The sequence below is a fragment of the Artemia sp. Qi Xiang Cuo genome, chromosome 19, assembly GCF_049724085.1.
Source record: "Artemia sp. Qi Xiang Cuo chromosome 19, ASM4972408v1, whole genome shotgun sequence".
NCBI classification, from domain to species: domain Eukaryota; kingdom Metazoa; phylum Arthropoda; class Branchiopoda; order Anostraca; family Artemiidae; genus Artemia; species Artemia sp. Qi Xiang Cuo.
The window spans coordinates 38,065,310-38,086,806 of record NC_142812.1 but is presented as its reverse complement, the minus strand read 5'-3'; the positions used below and the strand labels follow the sequence as shown (position 1 = coordinate 38,086,806).

The 21,497-nt window shown below is 36.4% G+C and overlaps 1 protein-coding gene across 1 annotated transcript in view; it reads left to right on the top strand.

Annotated features, from left to right (window-relative positions):
- Nucleotides 1-21,497, top strand: part of LOC148940810 (uncharacterized) — a 57,883-nt gene that overhangs the window by 18,163 nt on the left and 18,223 nt on the right. Inside the window, exons 4-6 of the mRNA XM_089104799.1 lie at nt 6,967-7,250; nt 11,040-11,154; nt 15,474-15,703. Coding sequence (XP_088960925.1) covers nt 6,967-7,250; nt 11,040-11,154; nt 15,474-15,703 — 629 coding nt within the window. The remainder of the gene's footprint in view (nt 1-6,966; nt 7,251-11,039; nt 11,155-15,473; nt 15,704-21,497) is intronic.

Here is a 21,497-nt window from a genome sequence, read left to right as displayed (position 1 = left end):
TTGTAACTTTTGTGTTATTGAAAGTATTGTCAGGATCAATAACACGTTGAAACTACAGCTTGTCAGCACCTTGATATTTATGATAATTTGTGTTCATTTGAAGCTTGTGCTGCTCTTCACTTTCATTCGATGATAAAAATTGCCTGTAAAAAGGAGCTTCAGTCAGTCTTAATTTCAAATTTTCAGTTTTCTTAAAATTAGGGGTTCTCTAGCCTCCCTCAACCCCACTCCCGTTATAAATAAGGGGGAGGGGGTTGAAGTTGAATTATTGAAGGGAAGGGGTGGTCTAAAACGAAATGCAAGCTGGTTTTTCAAAACAACACTGCCCAACAATTTCAGTCCTATTTTGTATTCGTGGGAGTAATATTTGATTCTAATAGATTTTTTTTTTTTACGGATTCAAAAATTGTAACCAGTTTTTTTCTGTCAAATAGAGCGGCTCCGCACTGATTTATTTTATTCTTTTTGAAAGTTTTTTTCAATTTATTCTGTTGAAATTTTGTAAAGATAAAAAAAATTCTGCAAAGTATATATTTTAGGCAATTATTGTTATTTTTTAAGGTTTTTTTTTTCACGTGCAACCTTTTTGTCTCTTTAAAGTTTATATTACTCTCCTGGTGCAGTTTCATTATTGACAAAATTAAATTACAAGTTTTGTCAACCAAAATCAAATAGCGACGTTCATACTTAAAATAAATTTTCCATATATGAGGGGAGGCTCCCATCCTTTCAAACCTTCACTCTGCGTTAAATAGAGTTAACTTACCCTTTATTTAAATTATGATCAGTATCTATAAGACGTTAATGCTTTGACTGGGCCTTCTTACCTTTTACTTCCGCCAGAAGCCTGTTCCATACTTCAGGACCGATATACCTAATAGAAAATTTAGATCTGGTAGTAACTGGAACCGGCGTTCTAAGTAATTCAACATTTCTAGTTTCAAGACTATGTTCCCTTTCATTATAAAATTCCGAAAAATATGCAGGTGACAAATTAGAAAAAAAAACTATACATAAAGAAGCTCAGGTAAAATGTAATCAAACCAAAAAACGGTAAAGTTTTTAATTGGTGATACCTAGATCTTACCAAATTCTGGAATAAATCTTTGGTCAAAACTCTTACAGCTTTATTTTGTAACACACGGAGCGGATACAAATGGCTAGTGAACTTAGACGTAGAATCATAGGCAACGCGCTAGCGCTGCCTATGTAAAGAACGATGTGGGCACAATGTGTTTTTTTTTTTTGGTTTTTCTCCATACCCGGGCACTTCGTATCGAAGGAGTTGTCGTAAAAACTTCGAAAACGACTCATTTGATTGGAAATTGAAATGGCTAGTGCCCTTTTTAATATTCGAAAGTGATTGGAAGGCAACTAGCCCCTCCCCCACGTCCATCATTCCCCAAACACATCCAATCAAAATTTTGAGATAGCCATTTTGTTCAGCGTAGTTGATTTCCAGATAAAAAATATGTTTTTGAGGAGGACACTCCCCCACAACCCTCAGTGCAAAGGTTTTAAGCTATGCCCTGGGGGCATATAAGGTTTTTATAGAAGGTGTTGTCGCAGAAACTTCAAAACAGGCTCATTCGATCGGGAATTCAAAGGGCTAGTACCATTTTTAATAGTCGAAAGTGATTGGACGGCAACTTGCCCCCCCCCCCCACGCCCATCATTCCCCCAAACACATCCAATAAAAATTTTGATAGCCATTCTGTTCAGCGTAGTTGATTTCCAGATAGAAAACATGTTTTTGAGGAAGACACTGCCCCACAACCCTCTGGGCAAGGGTTTTAAGTTATGCCCTGGGGGCATATAAGGTTTTTGGAGAAGGCGTTGTCGTAGAAACTTCAAAAAAGGCTCAACTGCTCAAAGCGCTACTGCTCAAAAATCAAAGCGCTACTGCTCTTTTTAATAGTCGAAAGTGATTGGAAGGCAACTAGCCCCCCCACCCCCACACCCATCATTTCCCCAAACACATCCAATCAAAATTTTGAGATAGCCATTTTGGTCAGCGTAGTTGATTTCCAGAAGGAAAATATGTTTTTGAGGAGGACACTCCCCCACAGCCCTCAGGGCAAGGGTTTTAGGTTATGCCCTGGGGGCATATAAGGTTTTTAAAGAAGGTGTTGTCGTAGAAACTTCAAAAAAAGCTCATTCGATTGGAAATTCAAAGGGCTAGTACCCTTTTTAATAGTCGAAAGTGATTGGAGGGTAACTAGCCCCCGCCCACGCCCCTCATTCCCCCCAAACACATCCAATAAAAATTTTAGAGATAGCCATTTTGTTCAGTGTAGTTGATTTCCAGATAGAAAATATATTTTTGAGGAGGACACAACCCTCAGGGTAAGGATTATAAGTTATGCCACGGGGACATATAGAGTTTTGACCTGAATAGTCGCCGTAGAAACTTGAAAAGGGGCTACGCCTCTCCTGTGTTCAAATGTCTAGCGCCTTTTTATCTACTTAAAAGTGATTTGTGTGGGCCAAGACCCCATGAGATACCCACCTTTTCCCCAAGAATAATCAATTAAAATTTTTGGACTGCCTTTTTGTTAAACGGGGCTGAAAGTTCTGGAAATTAGGCCTTTAAGGATGACAATCCCTCCCCCCACAGCCCTCAGGGCAAGGGTTGTAAGTTATACCCTGGGGAAAATAAAGTTTCTATTGAAAGAGTTGTCGTAGAAACTTCAAAAGGGCACATTCGATTGGAAATTGAAAGGACTAGTGCTTTTTTAATAGTTGAAAGTGATTGGATAGCGACTAACTCCCCTCTCACGCCCACCATTTCCCTAAACACATAAAATTAAAATTCTGTGATATCCATTTTATACAAGGTAATTGAAAGTTCGGGAAATTAGATGTTTTAGGATGATGACCTCCACAGAGCTCTCGATACGAGGGTTTTAAGTTTTGCCCGGGGGTATATAAAGAGTTCATTGAAAGCGTTGTCGTAGAAACTTCAAAAGGGCTCATTCAATTGGAAATTGAAAGGGGTAGTGCCTTTTTTTAATAGTTGAAAGTGATTGGATAGCGACTAACACCCCTCTCACGCCCACCATTTTCCGAAACACATCCAATCAAAATTTTCAGATATCCATTTTGTTTAACGCAGTTGAACTCTTTGGAAATTAGGTCTTTTAGGATGATAACCCTCTCAGAGCCCTAAGTGCAACGGTTGTAAGTTATGCCCTGGGTGCATATAAGGTTTATATAGAAAGTTGTTGTATAAATCATAGGCAGTGCGATCGCGCTGCCTAAATAAAGAATGGGGACACTCGAGAACGAGACAAGAAACGGGGACTAAGTAAAGAGGAAGACACTCCCCCACAATCCTCAGGGCAAGGGTTTTAAGTTATGCCCTGGGCGCATATACGAACGATGTTGGCACAATGTATTATTTATTTATTTTTTCCTTCAGAGCAGGGCACTTCGTATCGAAGAAGTTATCGTAGAAACTTCGAAAAGCGCTCATTCAATTGAAAATTGGAGTGGCTTGCGCCATTTTTAATAGTCGAAAGTGATTGGAAGGCGACTAATACCCCTTCCACGCCCATCATTTCCCGAAACACATCCAATCAAATTTTGAGATAGCCATTTTGTTCAGCGTAGTTGATTCCCAGATAGAAATTATATTTTTGAGAACAGTCCCCCAGTGCCCTTAGGGCAAGTGTTGTAAGGTATGCCCCGTGTGCATATAAGTTTTTTTTTTATAGAAGGCGTTGTTATAGAAACTTCAATCATTCGATTGGAAATTCAAAGGGCTAGTGCCCTTTTTAATAGTCGAAAGTGATTAGAGGGCAACTAACCTGCCTCTCACGCCCACCTTTTCCCCACACACATATAATCAAAACTTTGAGATAGCCATTTTATTCAACGGAGTTTTAAGTTCTGGAAATTAGGTCTTTGAGGATGCCCCCCCCCCACAGCCCTCCGGGACCTCGGTTTAGGTTCTGCCCAGGGGGTATATACGGTTTCTATATAACGCGTGGTAGTAGAAACTTCAAAATGGGCTCATTCGATTGGAAATTGAAATGGCTAGCGCCGTTTTTAATAGTCGAAAGTGATTGGAAAGCAACTAACACCCCTTCCACGTCCACCATTTCCCAAAACACATCCAATAAAGATTTTGAAATAGCTATTTTGTTCCACGCAGTTCAAAGTTCAGGAAATTATACCATTGAGCAGGACACTCCCCCCACAGTCTTCAGGGCAAGGGTTATAAGTTATGCCATGGGGGCATATAAGGTTTTTAATGAAAGGTCCATCGTAGAAACTTGAAAAAGGGTTCATTAAATTGTAAATTTATAGGAATAGTGACCTTTTTAATATTCGAAAGTGATTTGAGGATCTCTAGCCCCTCTCTCAAGCCCACTGTTTTCCTAAGTATATCCAATCAATATTTTAGATTTCCAGTTTTTTCAACGTTGTTGAAAGTTTTGGAAATTAGGTCTTTAAGGATGAACCCCCCCCCCCACAGCCGTCAGGGCAAGGGTTGTAATATATGCCCTGGGGCGTATAAGGTTTTTATTGAAAGCGTAAAACTTCAAAAGGGCTCATTTAATTAGAAATTGAAATGGCTAGTGCCGTTTTTGACAGTTGAAAGTAATTGGATAGCAACTAATGCCCCTCTCACGCCCACCATTTCCCCAAAAAGATTCAATCAAAGTTTAAAAATATCCAGGTTTTTCAACGTAGTTGCAAGTTCTTGATATTAGGTCTTTTAGGATGATAACCCCTTCAGAGCCCTCAGTGCAATGGTTGTAAGTTATGCCCTGGGGGCATATAAAGTTTATATAGAGAGTTGTTATAGAAATTTCAAAAAGGGCTCATTTGTTTGGAAATTGAAATTGCCATTTTTAATAGTCGAAAATGAATGGAGAGTGTTTAAACCCCCTCGTGTGTCAACCATTTCCCCAAAAACATTCAATCAAACTTTATAGTTACCCAGTTCATTCCGCACAGCTTAAAGATCGGGACGTGACGTAAATATGGGTAACAGACCCCCCAGAACTTCAAGGGCAAAAGTTGTGAGGTCTGCTCTGGAGGCATGTATGGTTTTATAGATAGAGTTGTAGTAAAACTTCAAAAGGGGCTCATTTAATTCGAAATTGAGAGGGCTAGTGCCCATTGTAATAGTCGAAAGTGACTGGAAGGTAACCAACCCCCCTATCACGCCCATCATTCCTCCAAACATATCCAATCAAAATTTTCAGATAGCCATTTTGCTCAAGGTAGTAGAAACTTCTAGAAATAAGGTCTGTTATAATGACCCCCCCACCCTCCAGATAAGGGTTATATGCTAGGCCATGGGGGTATACATTGTTTTTGTGGAAACTGTCGTAATAAAAATTTCAGAATGACTGATTCGGTTGGAAATTGAAAGGGCTATGGTCATTTTTAATAGTTGAAAGTGATTGGAGAGCGACTACCACCCCTCTCATGCCCACCATTTCCCCAAACACATCCAATCAAAATTTTGAGATAGCCATGTTGTTTAAGGTAGTTGAAAGTTCTGGAAATACGGTCTTAGAGGATGGCAACCACCCTAACAGACCTTAGGGTAAGGGTTGTAATTTATGCCCTGGGGGCATATAAGGTGTTTATAGAAACCGTTGTCGTTTCAAAAAAGGCCTCATTCGATTGGAAATCGAAAGGCCTAGTGCCCTTTTTACAGTCGAAAATGATTGGAAGGCTTGCCATTTTTATAGTAAAGATCGAAGTGGGTATAATGTATTATTTTTTGTTGTTGTTGTTGTTTAGACCAGGGCACTTGGTATCGAAGGAGTTGTCGTGGGAACTTCGAAAAGGGTTCATTGGATTGAAAATAGAAAGGGCTGATGCCCTTTTTAATAGTCGAAAGTGATTTGAGGGCAACTAATCCCCGTTTCACTCCCACCCTCACACGCCAACCCTTCCATTTCCGCTCTAAAAATTTAACCAAATCAAAATATCGTAAGTGTATCCAAGCAATCAAAGAAAGTAAACAGATTTTTTTGAGACTGATATCAAGTTTTGCATTTCAGTTCAACTAGAGGAGGTATGAAACTAAATTAAACAGTAAAATTTGTGTCCAGATTTATAAAAGGGTGTATGTTGTTAAAAATTGCTGAAAATTTTTCTCCAGCATATAAATAGCAGGCCAAACTATAAAGTCTTAAAAAAAGAAAAGATTTAAAGCATTATTTTCTTTTTCCCTGAAAAGACTATGTCAATATAAAACCAACAGAAATTAATTAAAAAAAACTTTTTCATAAAATAAGTTTTACAAAGAAAAGTAAAGAACTCCATTAAAAAAAATGAGCAAAAATAAAATCAAATAATCTACCAAGCGTGAAACTACCACAAATCAGCATCGACAAATAAATGAAACCCAAAACGAACAGAAATTACAATAATTAACCAAGTCAAACTCAAAACGAGCAAAAATTAACATGAGTTGGGTGCAAAACCCCTATGCCTTCCCAAGGCCAGGACAAAATTTGCACTTCAATGAAAAATTACAAATGAATGTGCTTTGTCAGTTTAATATACATATACTGATATTTAGTAATCAAAATGTTAAAACTATTTGAATTTCTAAAGTTGTAATACCAAAGAATTGGAGTTTCGTCAGTAAACTGTAAATTATGTTTTTGCCTTGAGAAGGCATAGGAGTTTTGCAGCCAATTTATGTTAATTTTTGCTCATTTTGGGTTTGACTTTGTTAATTATTGTAATTTCTGCTCGTTTTGGGTTTTATTTACTTATTGATGCTGATTTGTGGTAATTTCACGCTTGGTAGATTATTTGATTTTATTTTTGCTCATTTTTTGTTTAATGGAGTTCTTTTCTTTTCTTTGAAAAACTTATTTTGTGGAAAAAGTTTTTTTAATTAATATGGTAAAAGAAAGGAACTACCCGGACGCATATGCTCATTGATTTGTCCCTTGATTATAGAAGTATATGTTCACATTAAAATTTTAGGCTAGCGAGCAATAGAAGGCTTCCAGAAATCCCGCCGTCAAGTGTCACAAGTCCCGATGAAAATTTTAATCGCACCATTCGACGTGATTCTGGGCAAGACGCTTACAGTGATCTCTATGCCCAACTTGGCAATGCTGGAGATCTGGAACACACTCCTGCTAAGCTTCCTGCTGTTGAAAGAGTTCAGGCCAGAGATAGTAATGCTGAGGCAAAGGGTTCTTTGACCCCTCCGTATGCTAAAATCAAAAAGACTAATCATCCCTATTCAAAAATTAAGAAGAAAGGTAAGCGATTTCATTCATGTAGTATGGTGAAATATTTCATCCATGGTCACTTGCAAGTTCATTTTATTTTGAACTAAAATGCTTTCTCATTAACTATGAATTAATCCTACTAACTTTTGACCGTTAGTACCCTGCGATAATGAAAGGTTGCTCGATTTAGATCTATCCAGTCTTCCTATTAATGAGGTTTATACATAATTAGCGGCTTATTATGTTTAAGTCATTGTATTGAAAGGAAGATTTCATAAAGAATACAGATTATTTTTATATAATTCTCAGAAGTAACTTGAACATATATGTGAACATGTTTTTTAAGTATAGATATTTTACTTATGTATTTCTAATCCAGCCATTTTTCTTCTGATTTTTACTCTGAATTTTACTGTCTGCTGTCGTCACTGCCAGCAACTCACAGTGTAACGCTAAAATGCTCCATTTGGCATGTGATAGAGCAGGTACTCATTGGCACTCCTATGAAAATTGGATATAGTTACTTAGGGGTCACTTCAGTTAAAAATAGTAATGCACTCCCAAGTTCTTTTTTGTTGACCTTAATAGGCAGACATTTTTATATCGCAAAGGTTCAACGCGTCTGGGGGGTTCTGTAGATTTCCCCGTAGAGAATAAAATCTTAGACCCTTGTTTTTTTATATCTAAATGCTACTGCTCCTGCTGGAGAACGTTGACAAATTCTCAAAAAGGTAATTTTTGCGTTTTTTGAATTTTATAATGCTACTAAGCAATTACAAATAAACAATAGCATTATACCATATATTTTGCCGCTAAAGAATTGTTTTCATTATTCCATTCTGAAATTAAATTTATTTTCTATTGCCATAGAACCAAAGAATGAATAAAGAGTTTTATTTCTAGTTATAGACAGATATAAAAAACGGCTTAATTGATTACATGTAAGTAAAGTAAGTTCACACTCACAAATAAATTAAAATAGATTGAAATTCCAGTTTGCAAGAAAAAAGTTTTAATAAGCTAAAAGTGATTAGTTTTTTGATCCGTCAGTATTGACTTGTCTCTGACTGAGCTAACTAATAACTAACCCGGATTATGACCATATTCCTGGTAAAATGGCCATAGAAACTGCTTACTTACTTAGACTTAGGACTTCCCACGCTGGTCGGCGCATAAGGCGGCAACGATGCCTCTCCACGATGGGGTCTTCTGTGTCTTCGGCCAAAGATTATCAAAGGATGTTCTTAAGAGTGCTGCATCTTTTTCTAGGTATCGTCCAAGAGTATCCTTCTGTCGTCCGCGCCGACTAACTCCTGGAGGAGTCCAACACCAAACATAATGGGGCAAGCGATTCCTGGTCATTCTAACTGTCAATCCATAATACCTCAACCGACTGCTTATTCAATAACTAGTGGTTGTTTAGTCTTCTCTCTAATGAATGAGTTGGTGATTTTGTCCATCCAGTTGATTCCAATAATTCGCCGAAGAAAATTATTTTCAAAAATTTCGATTCTTTTCTCTAGCTGTTTTGTCAGCGCCCAACTTTCAGAACCACATAAGAAACTGCTAAGTTACTTTATTGTTAGGATAAAAGAGAATGGGTAGCTTATAAGGGTAGAAACTGGTCCCAGTGTCGGCAAAATTTTCCCCCTTCTTTCTCAAACCCCATTCCTCCCAAAACCTCTGTTACATGCATTAAACTACTTGGGGTGACAATTGCTGCTGACTTGACGTGGGATGCCCATGTCCTAAATATCCCCCAAACATCCCTATCGGTTTCCCTTCTAAAACTTCTGATGAAATATTATTATCGTTTTTGAACATTTCCAATTTTATAAATATGCTCTGAAGAAAGACCGAAATGCCACAGTGGACAAGCATACTCCAGTATTGGCCGAATAAAAGAACAATAAAGTTGGAAAGGATCTTTTCCAACTTTATTGTTCTTTTATTCGGCCAATACTGGAGTATGCTCGTCCACTGTGGCATTTCGGTCTTTCTTCAGAGCATATTTATAAAATTGGAAATGTTCAAAAACGAGCACTTAGAATCATAAATGGTGAATGGAAGGCTCCATATCATTATCTACTAGGTAGATTCGAACTCGCCATGTTGACCGCGAGAAGGAATCTCCTGTGCCTCCGTTTCAGTACCAAAATCCTGTCTGTTCCCCGATTAAGTTCCATCATCCCCGAACCCTATTTTCCCGCCCACAACAGACCGTCCCGTATGAAGTCCCCAAATTGACTCCCGTCCCTGCTTAACATGAAAGATATTGCAAGATTTTTGTTCTGAGTTTTGTTGAATTGTATAATAGCCAGGAAAATTAGTCATTAATTCTATTTTTTGATTTTTAACGAAGCTTTGGCTCATTTTATTTATGTATTTTGGACTGACGTGAGCATCAGCAATGACAAAATTTTTCAATATGATATATATGTGCTAGTGCTATTTATAATGCGAAATTCAAATTCGGCCACCATGCTGTGAAAGAAATTTTTACATTAAATTCTATTCTATATCCTATAAATCATCAACGCCACCTGGCATTTGGTGACACTTGACAATTTTTAAGCTTTGTAATCGTTTTTCTGTCAGAAACTGAGATCAGACACTTATTACTACACCGATTTTACCAACTGCATAGATTATTACTAATTACTCTTATAATTACACTGAAAAAAAATTCCAGGTTTTGCCAAACTCTAGATGGCGCTCGGAGTTGTTTTGCCGACACCAGCGCCAGTTCCCACTCTTGTGAGTTACCCATTCTCTTTGGTTTGGATCTTATAACTCTTTTACACAGGTAAGCATGATGAAGCCTGAAATGAATAGGAAATATGGTAAATACTATGAAAAACAGTGAGGTGCTCTCTAAGAATGTTCATTCCCACTCACCTGTGCATTTTGGGTTCAAGCTGTTTCAAAGATCTTGTATTATTAGACTCCAAATGTTGGGAAAATTGCATTGAGAAGGAAGGTGAGATGATTGAAATTTTCCAGACGGAAAATTTTGAAAATTGGGCATATGGGTGGCCTGTTCTACCCAAAAAGACTGCATAAGCTATAAAAATTCAACAATGCCAAAAAAACAATAATAATAATAACGTTGTTTGGTGTCTATAGTATTTTATGGTCCTTGTAGCCCTTTGTTCTCCAATATGTCTCTATATGAAATAAAAACAGAAACACTTACCAATAAGTGACGAGAGGCCATCCAGCGTTTTAATGGAGTTTTCTAAATCTGACTTTATTTCCTATTAGGAAACTAGTGTTGTCTTGAGTCTTTAGAAGCTAGTATGCTTAGGCTAAAATTGTAGAAATTCCTGACATATTATTTTTCCCGGCCTCCTTTAAGCCGTGGAGCTAGCTAGACGATAATACTATTTGCTTTGTGTCCTTTTCCCCCTTCCCCTTCTTTTTTGTTTGTAACAAAATTTGTATCATCTGCTCCAAGTATCTGAACACGAGGGGGAGGGCTAAGGTAAACACCTCTTCCCTCTCGGAAAGAAATTCGACCGAAAATAAACGAATCTGAGAATGTACTTTTTTCTTATATGTTCCAATTATGATCTGGAATTTATTACCAGTGAGAGAGAATGTCTTGATGCAAATGGCCTACAGGAAGACGACGAAACTGATATAGATAGCTATGACATAATCACTATTGCAATTTTCAATTCCAAATTTCGTTCTTTTTTTTTCTGCCCTAAACCCTTATAAACAGTGGTTTTCGGTGACAATTTCACATCTTTTATTAATATAATAGTCTTTCTCGTTTGTTTTAATCAAGCAATTTAATCTGCTTTATTATTGCAGCTGAGAGAGAACATCCTTATGCCAGTGTCAAAGATTTAGAAGGCCAGCAAGAAGGCGATGAAACTGATACTGATAGCTATGACGTAATTGAGGCAAGGCGATCTGGAGTTGATAGGTAAACTTGTAAACATATCCTAAGTTGAATGTTTACTATTAAGTTAAAAAAGCCTTTATGCTTTGCTTGCATTAGCGCCATCGGGATTGTTGGAAAAGAGCCAATTCGTTAGACTTTGGCTCTAAGAAACCATTGCTTGGCTCTGGCTCTTGTTCTCACTGCTGCAATCACAATTATGTGCACCAAACTTTGGTGAGCGAAGTGAGCCTTTAGAACAAACTCTTCACAAATAATTAAATATGTGATGTAGCCACTTATGTATTTCCATTATGTGTTAATGTATTTCAATTATATATTAATGTATTCTGTAAAAACAAGGGTTTCTAAATTAAAACTTGGTCATCCTAAACCTTGTACCATTAGGAAAAATTACTCATGTGAAAATAGAGGAAATTACTTCGTCTTATAGTCAATATATGACGTATTTATAAATAGTAGTGGCTATGGGCGTAGGCAGGATTAGGCAGCATATTGTCTAGGGGGGGGGGCAGTCGATAGTGTGAGGGATTTTTACAAACTGCTTTTTCCAAACCATCTGCTTTTTAAGCAATATCTAATGTAAATTTGAAGGTCTCGGGGGGGCAGCTGCCCCCCTCCCTACGCCCATGGTAGTGGCGTCAACTGGGGTGGAGGGGGGGGGTTGTGAAGAGTAAAGGAGAGTTGCATGTACCCTCCGCTAGATTTGTTTGCCCCTGACAGATTTGGAAAAATGCCTTTTTAGGGTGTTTACATTGATAAGTGTCTTTTTTTTTGTATTTCATTGAAGATTGAAAAAACAGAAAATTTGATTTACCCCCTCCCCCTAGACATTGGAAAATATATTTGCTCCCTTCCCCCGTGAAGGGAGCATTTTCAGAATTGGAATCATTTCCGTGAAGGGGGGTAAGTTTTCGTGAATTGGTGCCACTGAAATACCCAATGGTTTAGGATGAGAATAGATTATGTAAAATAGAAAGAATGAAAATGATTAATGCAATTTACACCTTTCAAATAGTAGGTTGCTAATAATGGGTTTTCGCATATTCAATAAGACTGAGTTTAACCATAGAAATGTAGCACCAAGTCCAAATAGTCAAAATGCTGCTTTTTGTGAAGAGGTCTTTGAGAATGAAAGAATTATTTTCGTAAAAGCTTCAAGTATAGATTTTCCCTTTGAAAAAACAAAAATGTTGGAAGTCGAAATTTGTTTGTTACGCACCAACTGTGCTCCACTTATCGAACTGTTTAATTTATTGTTTCTACTAATTGCGTACTGTCAATTGCCAGTTGGCACTTAATCAAACTTGTTATTTGTATAAAATTATTTTTAGCATTTTTGGCTAAAAATTAGAAACCTGGGTAATTTGTCTAAGAATGATTATGGTAGAGAAAACAGGATTAAAACGCAAATATACTAACAGTTTTTTTTTTTTTGTTTTTTTAGGCAACACGGCTGCAGCAAATGTGCTGAACTCGTGTTTTTTTTTTTTTTTTTTTTCCACGTGCTTTTCAGCGCATAATTTGAAATATTTTAAAGCATCTTTTGAGTCATTATGTCATATAAGATACCGTTCAACCGTTATAAGAAACAGTTGTGTTTGGCGAAAAAAACAGCCAAGGCTATTTTCTTGTTTTAAATCTTTGTTTTTCAACAACTACTCATTAAAATGTTTTAACACGGCTTTCGAGCTATGCCCCATAAATTTACTAAAAAACGGGGGGAATCATAGGCAGTGCCATAGCGATGCCTAAGTAAAGAACGATGTGGGCACAATGTATTATTTATTTTTTCTTCTCCATACCCGGGGGCTTCGTATCAAAGTAGTGGTCGTAGAAACATCAAAAAGAGCTGATTCAACTGGAAATTGGAATTGCTTGTGGCCTTTTTAATAGTCGAAAGTGATTGGAAGGCAAATAGCCCCCCCCCCCCCGCCCATCATGACCCCCAAAACAACCCAACAAAATTTTGAGATAGACATTTTGTTCAGCGTAATTGATTTCTCGATAGAAAATATCTTTTTGAGGAGGACACTCCCCCACAACCCTCGGGGCAAGGGTTTTAAGTTATGCCCTGGGTGCATATAAGGTTTTTTATAGAAGGCATTGTCGTAGAAACTTCAAAAAGGCTCATGCAAATGGAAATTCAAAGGGCTAGGGCCTTTTTTAATAGTCGAAAGTGATTGGAGGGCAACTAGCCCCCCCACCCCCAAGCCCATCATTTCCCCAAACACATCCAATCAAAATTTTGAGATAGCCATTTTTTTAAGCGTAGTTTATTTCCAGATATAAAATATGTTTTTGAGGAGGGCAACTAACCCCCCTTTTACGCCCAGCTTTTCCCCAAACACATCCAATTAAAATTTTGAGATAACCACATTATTCAACGTAGTTTTAAGTTCTGTAAGTTAGGTCTTCGAGGATGACAACCCCCTCACAGCCCTCAGGACAAGGGTTGTAAGTTATGTCCTGGGGGCATATAAAGTTTTTATATAGCGTGCTGGTGTAGAAACTTCGAATAGGGCTATTCAGAGTGAAAGCTGGTTGATAAGGTATCGAGTTGAACAGTCGAAAGTCATGGAAAAGCATAAATGTATCCATGCCCCCCATTTTCCAATACACAGGTACTCAAAATTTTGAAATTATCATTTTGTTCAGTAAAGTTGATTTTCCGTAAATTATACCTTTGAGCAGGACACTCCCCCCACAGTCTTCAGGGCAAGGGTTATAATTTATGCCCTGGGGGTATTTAAGTTTTTATTGGATTCTTTGTCGTAGAAACTTGAAAAAGTGCTCATTCGATTTGATATTCAAAGGTCGAGTGCCCTTTTTAATAGTCGAAAGTGATTTGAGGGCAACTAGCCCCCCTCTCTCGCCCACCTTTTCCCCAAACACATCCAATCAAAAATTTTAGATTGCCGTTTTTTTCAGTGTTGTGGATTTCCAGATAGAAATTATGTTTTTGAGGAGGACACTCGCCCACAGCCCTCAGGGCAAGGGTTGTTAGTTATGCCCTGGGCGCATATAAGGTCTTTATAGAACGCGTCGTCGTAGAAACTTCAGAAAGGGCTCATTCGACTGGAAATTGAAATGGCTAGTGCCCTTTTTAATAGGCGAAAGTGATTGGAAGGCAACTAACACCCCTTCCACGCCCACCATTTCCCCCAACATATCCAATCAAAATTTTTGATAGCCATTTTGTTCTACGCAGTTTAAAGTTCAGGAAATTATACCTTTGAGCAGGACACTCCCCCCACAGTCTTCAGGGCAAGGGTTATAAGGTATGCCCTGGGGGCATATAAGTTTTTATTATGCATTCCCAAGGCCAGAACATAATTTGCACTTTACTGAAAAAAAATACAAATGAATGTGCATTGTCAGTTTAATATACTGATATTTAGTAATCAAAACGTTAACATTATTTGATTTATTAAAGTTATAAAAGTAAAAACATCACACCCACCATTTCCCCAAACACATTGAATCAAAATTTTTAAGGGGGCCATTTTGCTCAATGTAGTTTCAAATTCTGGAAATTATGTATTTGAGGATGACAATCCTCCCCCTCCCCAAAAAAAAACCCTAAGAGCAAGGGTTGTAAGTAATGCCCTGGGGGCATATAAGTTTTAATATTTATATGCTACCTCTGTTATTACAATTACAATTGTAATATAATTACAAATGTTAAATGAATGTGCATTGTCAGTTTTGCATATACATATACTGATATTTAGTAATCAAAATGTTAAGATTATTTGATTTATTAAAGTTATAAAAGTAAAAATATTTATATTTTTTCCAGTAAAGTGCAAATTATGTTCTGGCCTTGGGAAGGCATTGGGTCTTCACACCCTACTCGGGCTAAGATCGTTTTGTCTTGAGTTCGGAATGGTTTTTTATTGTGCTTCCGGTTCACGTTGGGTTTCGTTTATTCATCAGTATTCATTTGTGGTAGTTTTACGCCTGACAGATTAACTGATGTGGGGTTTTCTTATTCTTTGTTTAATGGAGTTCTTTACTTTTCTTTGAAAAACTTATTTTGTGGAAAAAGTTTTTATTTTGTGGAAAAAGTTTTTTTAATTAATCTAATATAAAGCAGCCGATTTAAAAGTCAAGAAAAACAAGCTTGACAACTTAGGCAAAAATCGCCCGCACCAAAGTTTTTTCAGATTTTAGAAATTAATGATTATTATTCTTTTTTGTATCAATCTTGAATTCTGTCAATTTCAAATTTTATCAAACCTCTTTGACTTTTATAATGGAATAACTTCAGAATCAAGAAACATATCAATTAGGCAATACAAAAGTGGAAAAACTACCAGAAACTACTATTTTGCTTCCAGGGTTGATTCTGCCTCTAGTCCGTCAAACGGTCCTGCACCACCACCAAGAGGGAGGAGACCTGTGACCTCGTTTGAACTTGGTGGACCAAGTTCAGGTTTCGTGCTGCCGCAAGAAAGACCAATCAGTGCTGCAGGAGAAGTGGAGTACAATCCTGCTGGATCACAAGTCGATATTGCTGGAAGACAAGAAGGGGATGGCCCTCACTTTAGTGGAGATTCTCAAGACTCCAGTGAGTAGGAATATTATTAAATTTGTTTTTGCCAACCAGCTTATTGATGTTTCCTCCCTTCTGACAGAGACAGGGTGGAGACAGAGTGATGAGCTATAAAGAGATAAGATTTCCTTAAAAGCCCAATCACAATGAGATTTTAATAATACGAAGATTTAGCTAGCACTAATTTGAGCCAATCAAATTTTTATAGAATTTTTGATTGGAGGAAAATAGAGCTTGTTAAATTTTGGGATTAGTAAAATCTCACTGTGTATGAGCCTTACTTATTTTAGCTTTGATTTCTGCTTCTGTTGAAACTTTTTTTCCTGTTTTCTTTAACTAGTCTTGGACGAAGATTACATCCTAAGAACAAGATGATATTTTGTATAAGCCATGTTAAATTACCATATGCTACCTGTCACTTCCTATAATTAAATAAAAAAAATAAGTTTTTTCAGCTGAAAGTAAGGGACAATATTAAAACTCAAGACGAACAGAAAATTATTGCGTATTATGTTGTCCCTTCCTCAATGCCTTGCCCTTTACCTTATTCTTCTAATTAAACAGCCTTTATGTTTCAGGATTCATTCTTAAATAATTGGAACAAAAAGTCAAACTTTAGCGTAAAGAGTGAGGTATTGAGGAGGTGGCGATCCCCTCATTGTAATAATTTCTGTTTGTTTTAAGTTTTAATGTTGCTCCTTACTTTCAGTTGTAAAAACTTGTTCTTTTATTTAATTTCTGATTGTTTTTTAAATAATGAAAAATTCCTCCTTGGAAAGATCCTTCTAGGTAATCCCTCCAACCAGGAAATCCCCCCCCCCAAAAAAAATATTTTTCTATACTTCCCATTAGCCAATAGTATATGTAAGGAATGGGCAAAGTTCATAGCTTGCTGCCCATCCCCGGGGACTGTGGGGGGTCAATTCATCCTCAAATACGTAGTTACTAGATCTTTCGACTATGCTGAGCAAAAGGGTTATCTCAGAATTTTGATCAGGTGACTTTGCGGAAAAAGGGGTGTGGGAGTGAGGTTGACTGCCCTCCAATATTTATGATCACTTAAAAAGGGCACTAGAACTTTTGATTCCCAATCAAATGAGCCCTCTCCCGATCCTCTAGGATCACTGTTTCGATGTGATTACCCCTGGGGAAAACAAACAAACAAATAAACACTCATCCGTGATCTTTCTTCTGGCAAAAACTGCAAAATTTCACATTTTTGTATGTAGGAGCTTAAATCCTCTACAGTTGGGTTCTCTGATATGTTGCATTAGATAATGTGATTTTCATGGAGACCACTTGATGTTTTTGTGGGTATTTACCCCTTTTTCCAAAGTTGGGCAAGTTTCCTCAGGCGCGTAACTTTCGGTGGGTAACATTAAACTTGATGATTTGTATATATTTTGAGTAAACATCAAAATTTTCTGTTTCTTGAGTTTTGGTTACTATTGAACCGCATCGCTCTTTACTTAAAGTTCGTTATCACGAACTGTTTGGTCCAGCCAAAAATGTTGTAGGGCGTTATAAACTGTAGTAAATGGACCCAAAAAAACGACAGCCCTGATCTCCCTGAAGTTTGAAATGGCAACACGTGAGTTGAGGAATATTATAGTTTATTATGTTTTAATCAGAATACACCAATATGTTTTAAACATTCTCTCCTTTATAAAATTGAAAAATCAAAAATTGTTGAGACTTATAGGACTTTTTACCATTTTAAATGAATGTATTTTAATTTATTACATTTGTATTTTGAGCAATAAATCTAGTTCCAATAGTCTTACATACGATAAATTTCTATCCATACTTTCTTCCTTTTAAACGCTTTCCATTCAAATGCATAGAAAATCAATCGTTAATCATTTACTGATTCGTCAGTTAAAAATATATCTTCAATAAACAAGACAGATTGCTTCAAAAATGACCAAATATTCAAGTCAAAATATTTTGTTGGTCTCGTTTTCTTTTTGTATGAAATATAATCGAAAGGAAAGCTTTTGATGACAAGTTTTCTTTTAAAAAATTTAATTGAAAGTCATATATGTATTTTTTATAAGAAATGTTTTTTTTTGCTTTCGTATAACCTTAATTATGATTTAATGTTTTAGTTGTTGATGTTCCGACAAATAAAAATAACACTGTTAAAAATACATGGGGTTCTCAATGAAGCGCAAATGACGCTCTGGCATTTAGAATATTTAGGGGGTGGTAAAAAATTCGCGGTAATTTCTGGTCGTTTTAATTTTGACATGATTATTTATCTTAATTTCTGTTTGTTTTAACATCAGTCGATTCATCTCTATCCGTATCTGTTAGAGAGAGATGTATTATTAAACCAAAGAAAACAAAAACAGTAATAACTGCCACGCTGAGAAGTAAAAAAAAAATTTGTCCGAGGGTATGACAAAAATACATTAGAAAATAATACAGGACAAAGAAAAAAAAATTTAAACCAATAGTACGACCTAATCGGCACCACAAACCTTAGAACAAACAAATTCAACAATACTATTAAAATTATACCCCGAGAGGCCACAATAAAGTACTCAATCATTTATTTACACACACACACCCCCCACCCAAAAAAAAAAATGAACAAAAGAACCAAAATTCATACTTAGTAAAATGGATTTCTTTTATTTCTCTCTTGAAAAACGAAATATCCTATTATTTTTAATACTCTGATCTAGATGATGCCAACTTCTAATTCCCCTATGAAGCACAGAAGATGTCAACCAGGTCAAAATAATCAATGGAATATTAATCTCTCCGGGACATCGAGTGTCATAATTGTGGATCATGGATCTCAATTTACTAAACTGTCAGAACATGAAAGATTTATAGCGTATTCTAGCCTAAAAATAAACAAAAGTGTATATAACCTTCGTAGCCAACGGAAGTAAATGTACCAAGCCGAGCGCTAGTGCAATACAGATTATATGGACGGAGAGGCGTCAAATAATGTAGGCATAAGACGTGTGTACGGAAAAGATGCCATAATTTTCTCATTATACCTAGGTTACGAGACAAAATTTTACTCACAAACTGTGCATGCCACTTGAATGATAAAATCTCATCAATATAAACCCTCAGGTAAGCTCGATAAAGCACGCTTTAAAACTCCATCATGTGTTACAATATCATTAATCCAAGGATAAAAAACAGGAGATCGGGAATAAATGGCAAATTTTGACTTACCAAGATCAATCTTAAGCCTATTTACCCTCAACCAAGAATGTAACCTATCCACATTATCTTTCATCGATCTCAGGAGTAATTCTTCCGTCTTTGCTGTGCTGATACCCACTGTTTCATCCGCAAATAATGACGCAGTTTTATTCCGGAGATTTAGTCATATCACTAATGCTAAAACAGCAATTATGGATACAATTTAATAAACAAAAGGAAAAGAATTGGATCAATATCAGATCCCTGTGGGACACCACAACTGACTGGGCGCAATTCAGATTTAAAAAAATTCATCTCTACAAACTGGTACCGGTTACTGAGGAAACTCCGTATAAGGTCGAGAGATTTACCTCGGATCCCATAAACTTCACACTTTTTCAAGAGTAGACCATGGTAACTGTATCAAAAGCCTTCATTATGTCTAGAAATACTACACTAACCTTAAATCCTTTGTCTAAGGCCACGTTAATAATACTTGTCAAACATATCAATGCATCCTCCATCTTCTTATTCTTCCGGAATTCAAACTGATTCATATTAAAAAGATTAAACTTCTCAAGAAATGTGCTTAACCGACAACTAAAACATTTTTCAATAAGACGAGAAATAATTGGCAAAACTGATATTTGGCGATAACTACCAAGATCATTTCTATCACCACCTTTATAAACCGGTGTCACTCTTGCATACTTTAAACAATCTGGAAACTTACCTTGTCTGAAACAATCATCAATTAATGATGTTAGAATGCTAGATATAGATGGAAAAATACATTTCAGAATTTTTAAACTCGTCAAGTTTAAAACCAGATGAACTATTTTTCATGGCATACATGGTATCTCTTAGCTCGTCCACGGTAATCCTCTTTAGATGCAACGATATATCTATAGGGGGGCGGTAAAGTGGATCCAAAAGGTGGATCTTCCGAAAATAGGGAAATCATATCGGCTATTTTTGGACCAACTGAAATAAAATGATTCTGAAACTCATAACAAATCGCATAATCGTCTGTAGCTATAGCCTCATTTACTATCAATTCAGATGGTAGTATATTAAGACTCTGACCTATAACGCCAAGGATAATTTGCCAAGTCTATAATGGGTTTCCTTCAGCTTCCGTAAATTTCAAACCAAAATACTTTTTTTAGCCTCACGGAGCAAATTATTTAAACCATTACGAAAAACACGGTATTGTTCTTTATTCTCATCCGTATGTTTTAAAGCTTCTAACTTAAACAATCTATCAATCTCTTAAATTTATTTTCCGAAGAAGATCTATTATTATCCATGGCTTCTTCCCATTATGTTTTCGCCCTTTCATATTTTAGACAACTTCCACTTCCTTAGCCTCTTCCAATAACTTACCATAAAAAAGCACAAATTTACTATTTGCATCATTTTCCTCTCCAATCAGGGACATCCAATCAATTTGAACCAAATTATTATTTAGTTTTACGAGGGCATTTTTATCAAAAACTACAGACCTTTTACTCAAGTCAGAAATTACTCGCTTATGAGTAAATATTTCAAATTCAGTATAAAGGCCAAAGTGGTCAGATTCAACACTTACAACAACTCCTGGAGATCTAGGTAGATTTGAAAATGTATTGTCCAAAAGCTTTGCAGACGTCCTAGAAACTCTAGTCGGAATGTTAATCTTAGGGACTAAATCATAAGACAGACATAGACTTAAAAGTTGAGAAGTCACCTAAGACTCGGCATCTAACATGTTGATGTTGAAATCAATAAGAATGAAACAAGGTTTATTGCTAAATTGCACTTTCGCCAGCTGTTCATGTAAATTTTCAAAAAATTCTTGAATAGAGCTAGAGGGAGGCCGTTTCACAATGACTGAATATGCATCAATATTATTTAATCTAGCTTGTACAACTAGTGTTTCACACACCGTTTCATTATATTCGCTCAGATCATTACGGATTTCCATGTGCAGATCTTCACGGACATAGGCTGCAAGACCATCGTGCTGACTTAGCTCTCGGTTCCGTTTAGACAAAATATACCCCGGTATATCCAGAAGAGCAGAGTTATGATCACCCAGTCAAGTGTCCATTAAAGCACATGGAAAAAATTAAGATTAGCTAAATTAACTAAAAAAAAATCAAAAGTTGTATTAAGGCCTTGGCAATTCAAATGAAAAATCCTAATATCCTGTGATCACCATGTTGGCACCCAAGATCATTAAAATCATAATTAGATACAAATTTAGTATCTTCTGGGGGTTCAGAAGCCGGAACAATAAAATCCAAATTTCTACTAATACTTTCATTAAAATAATCATAATAGTTTACCCTCTGATTTTCTAAATCAACTATGCTATGAGCCGCAAGGCGGAAGAATAAGTTCTCTAACCACTATATAATAAAAAACTAAATGGCCTATGATGTCGAATAGGGCGAATACCAGTCACAATTAAATACACGCTTTCAACTCTCGCAATATGATATACAAAAAAAAAAAAAAAAAAAAAGACCATTCCCTTTTAAGTAACTTAGTACTAGATTAAGTAACTAAATCAACTAAATTAATTATTACCAGAAGAGGGAAAAAAACATCTATTCATTCCAACTCACACTTAACAAGCGATTTAACAAACACTAAA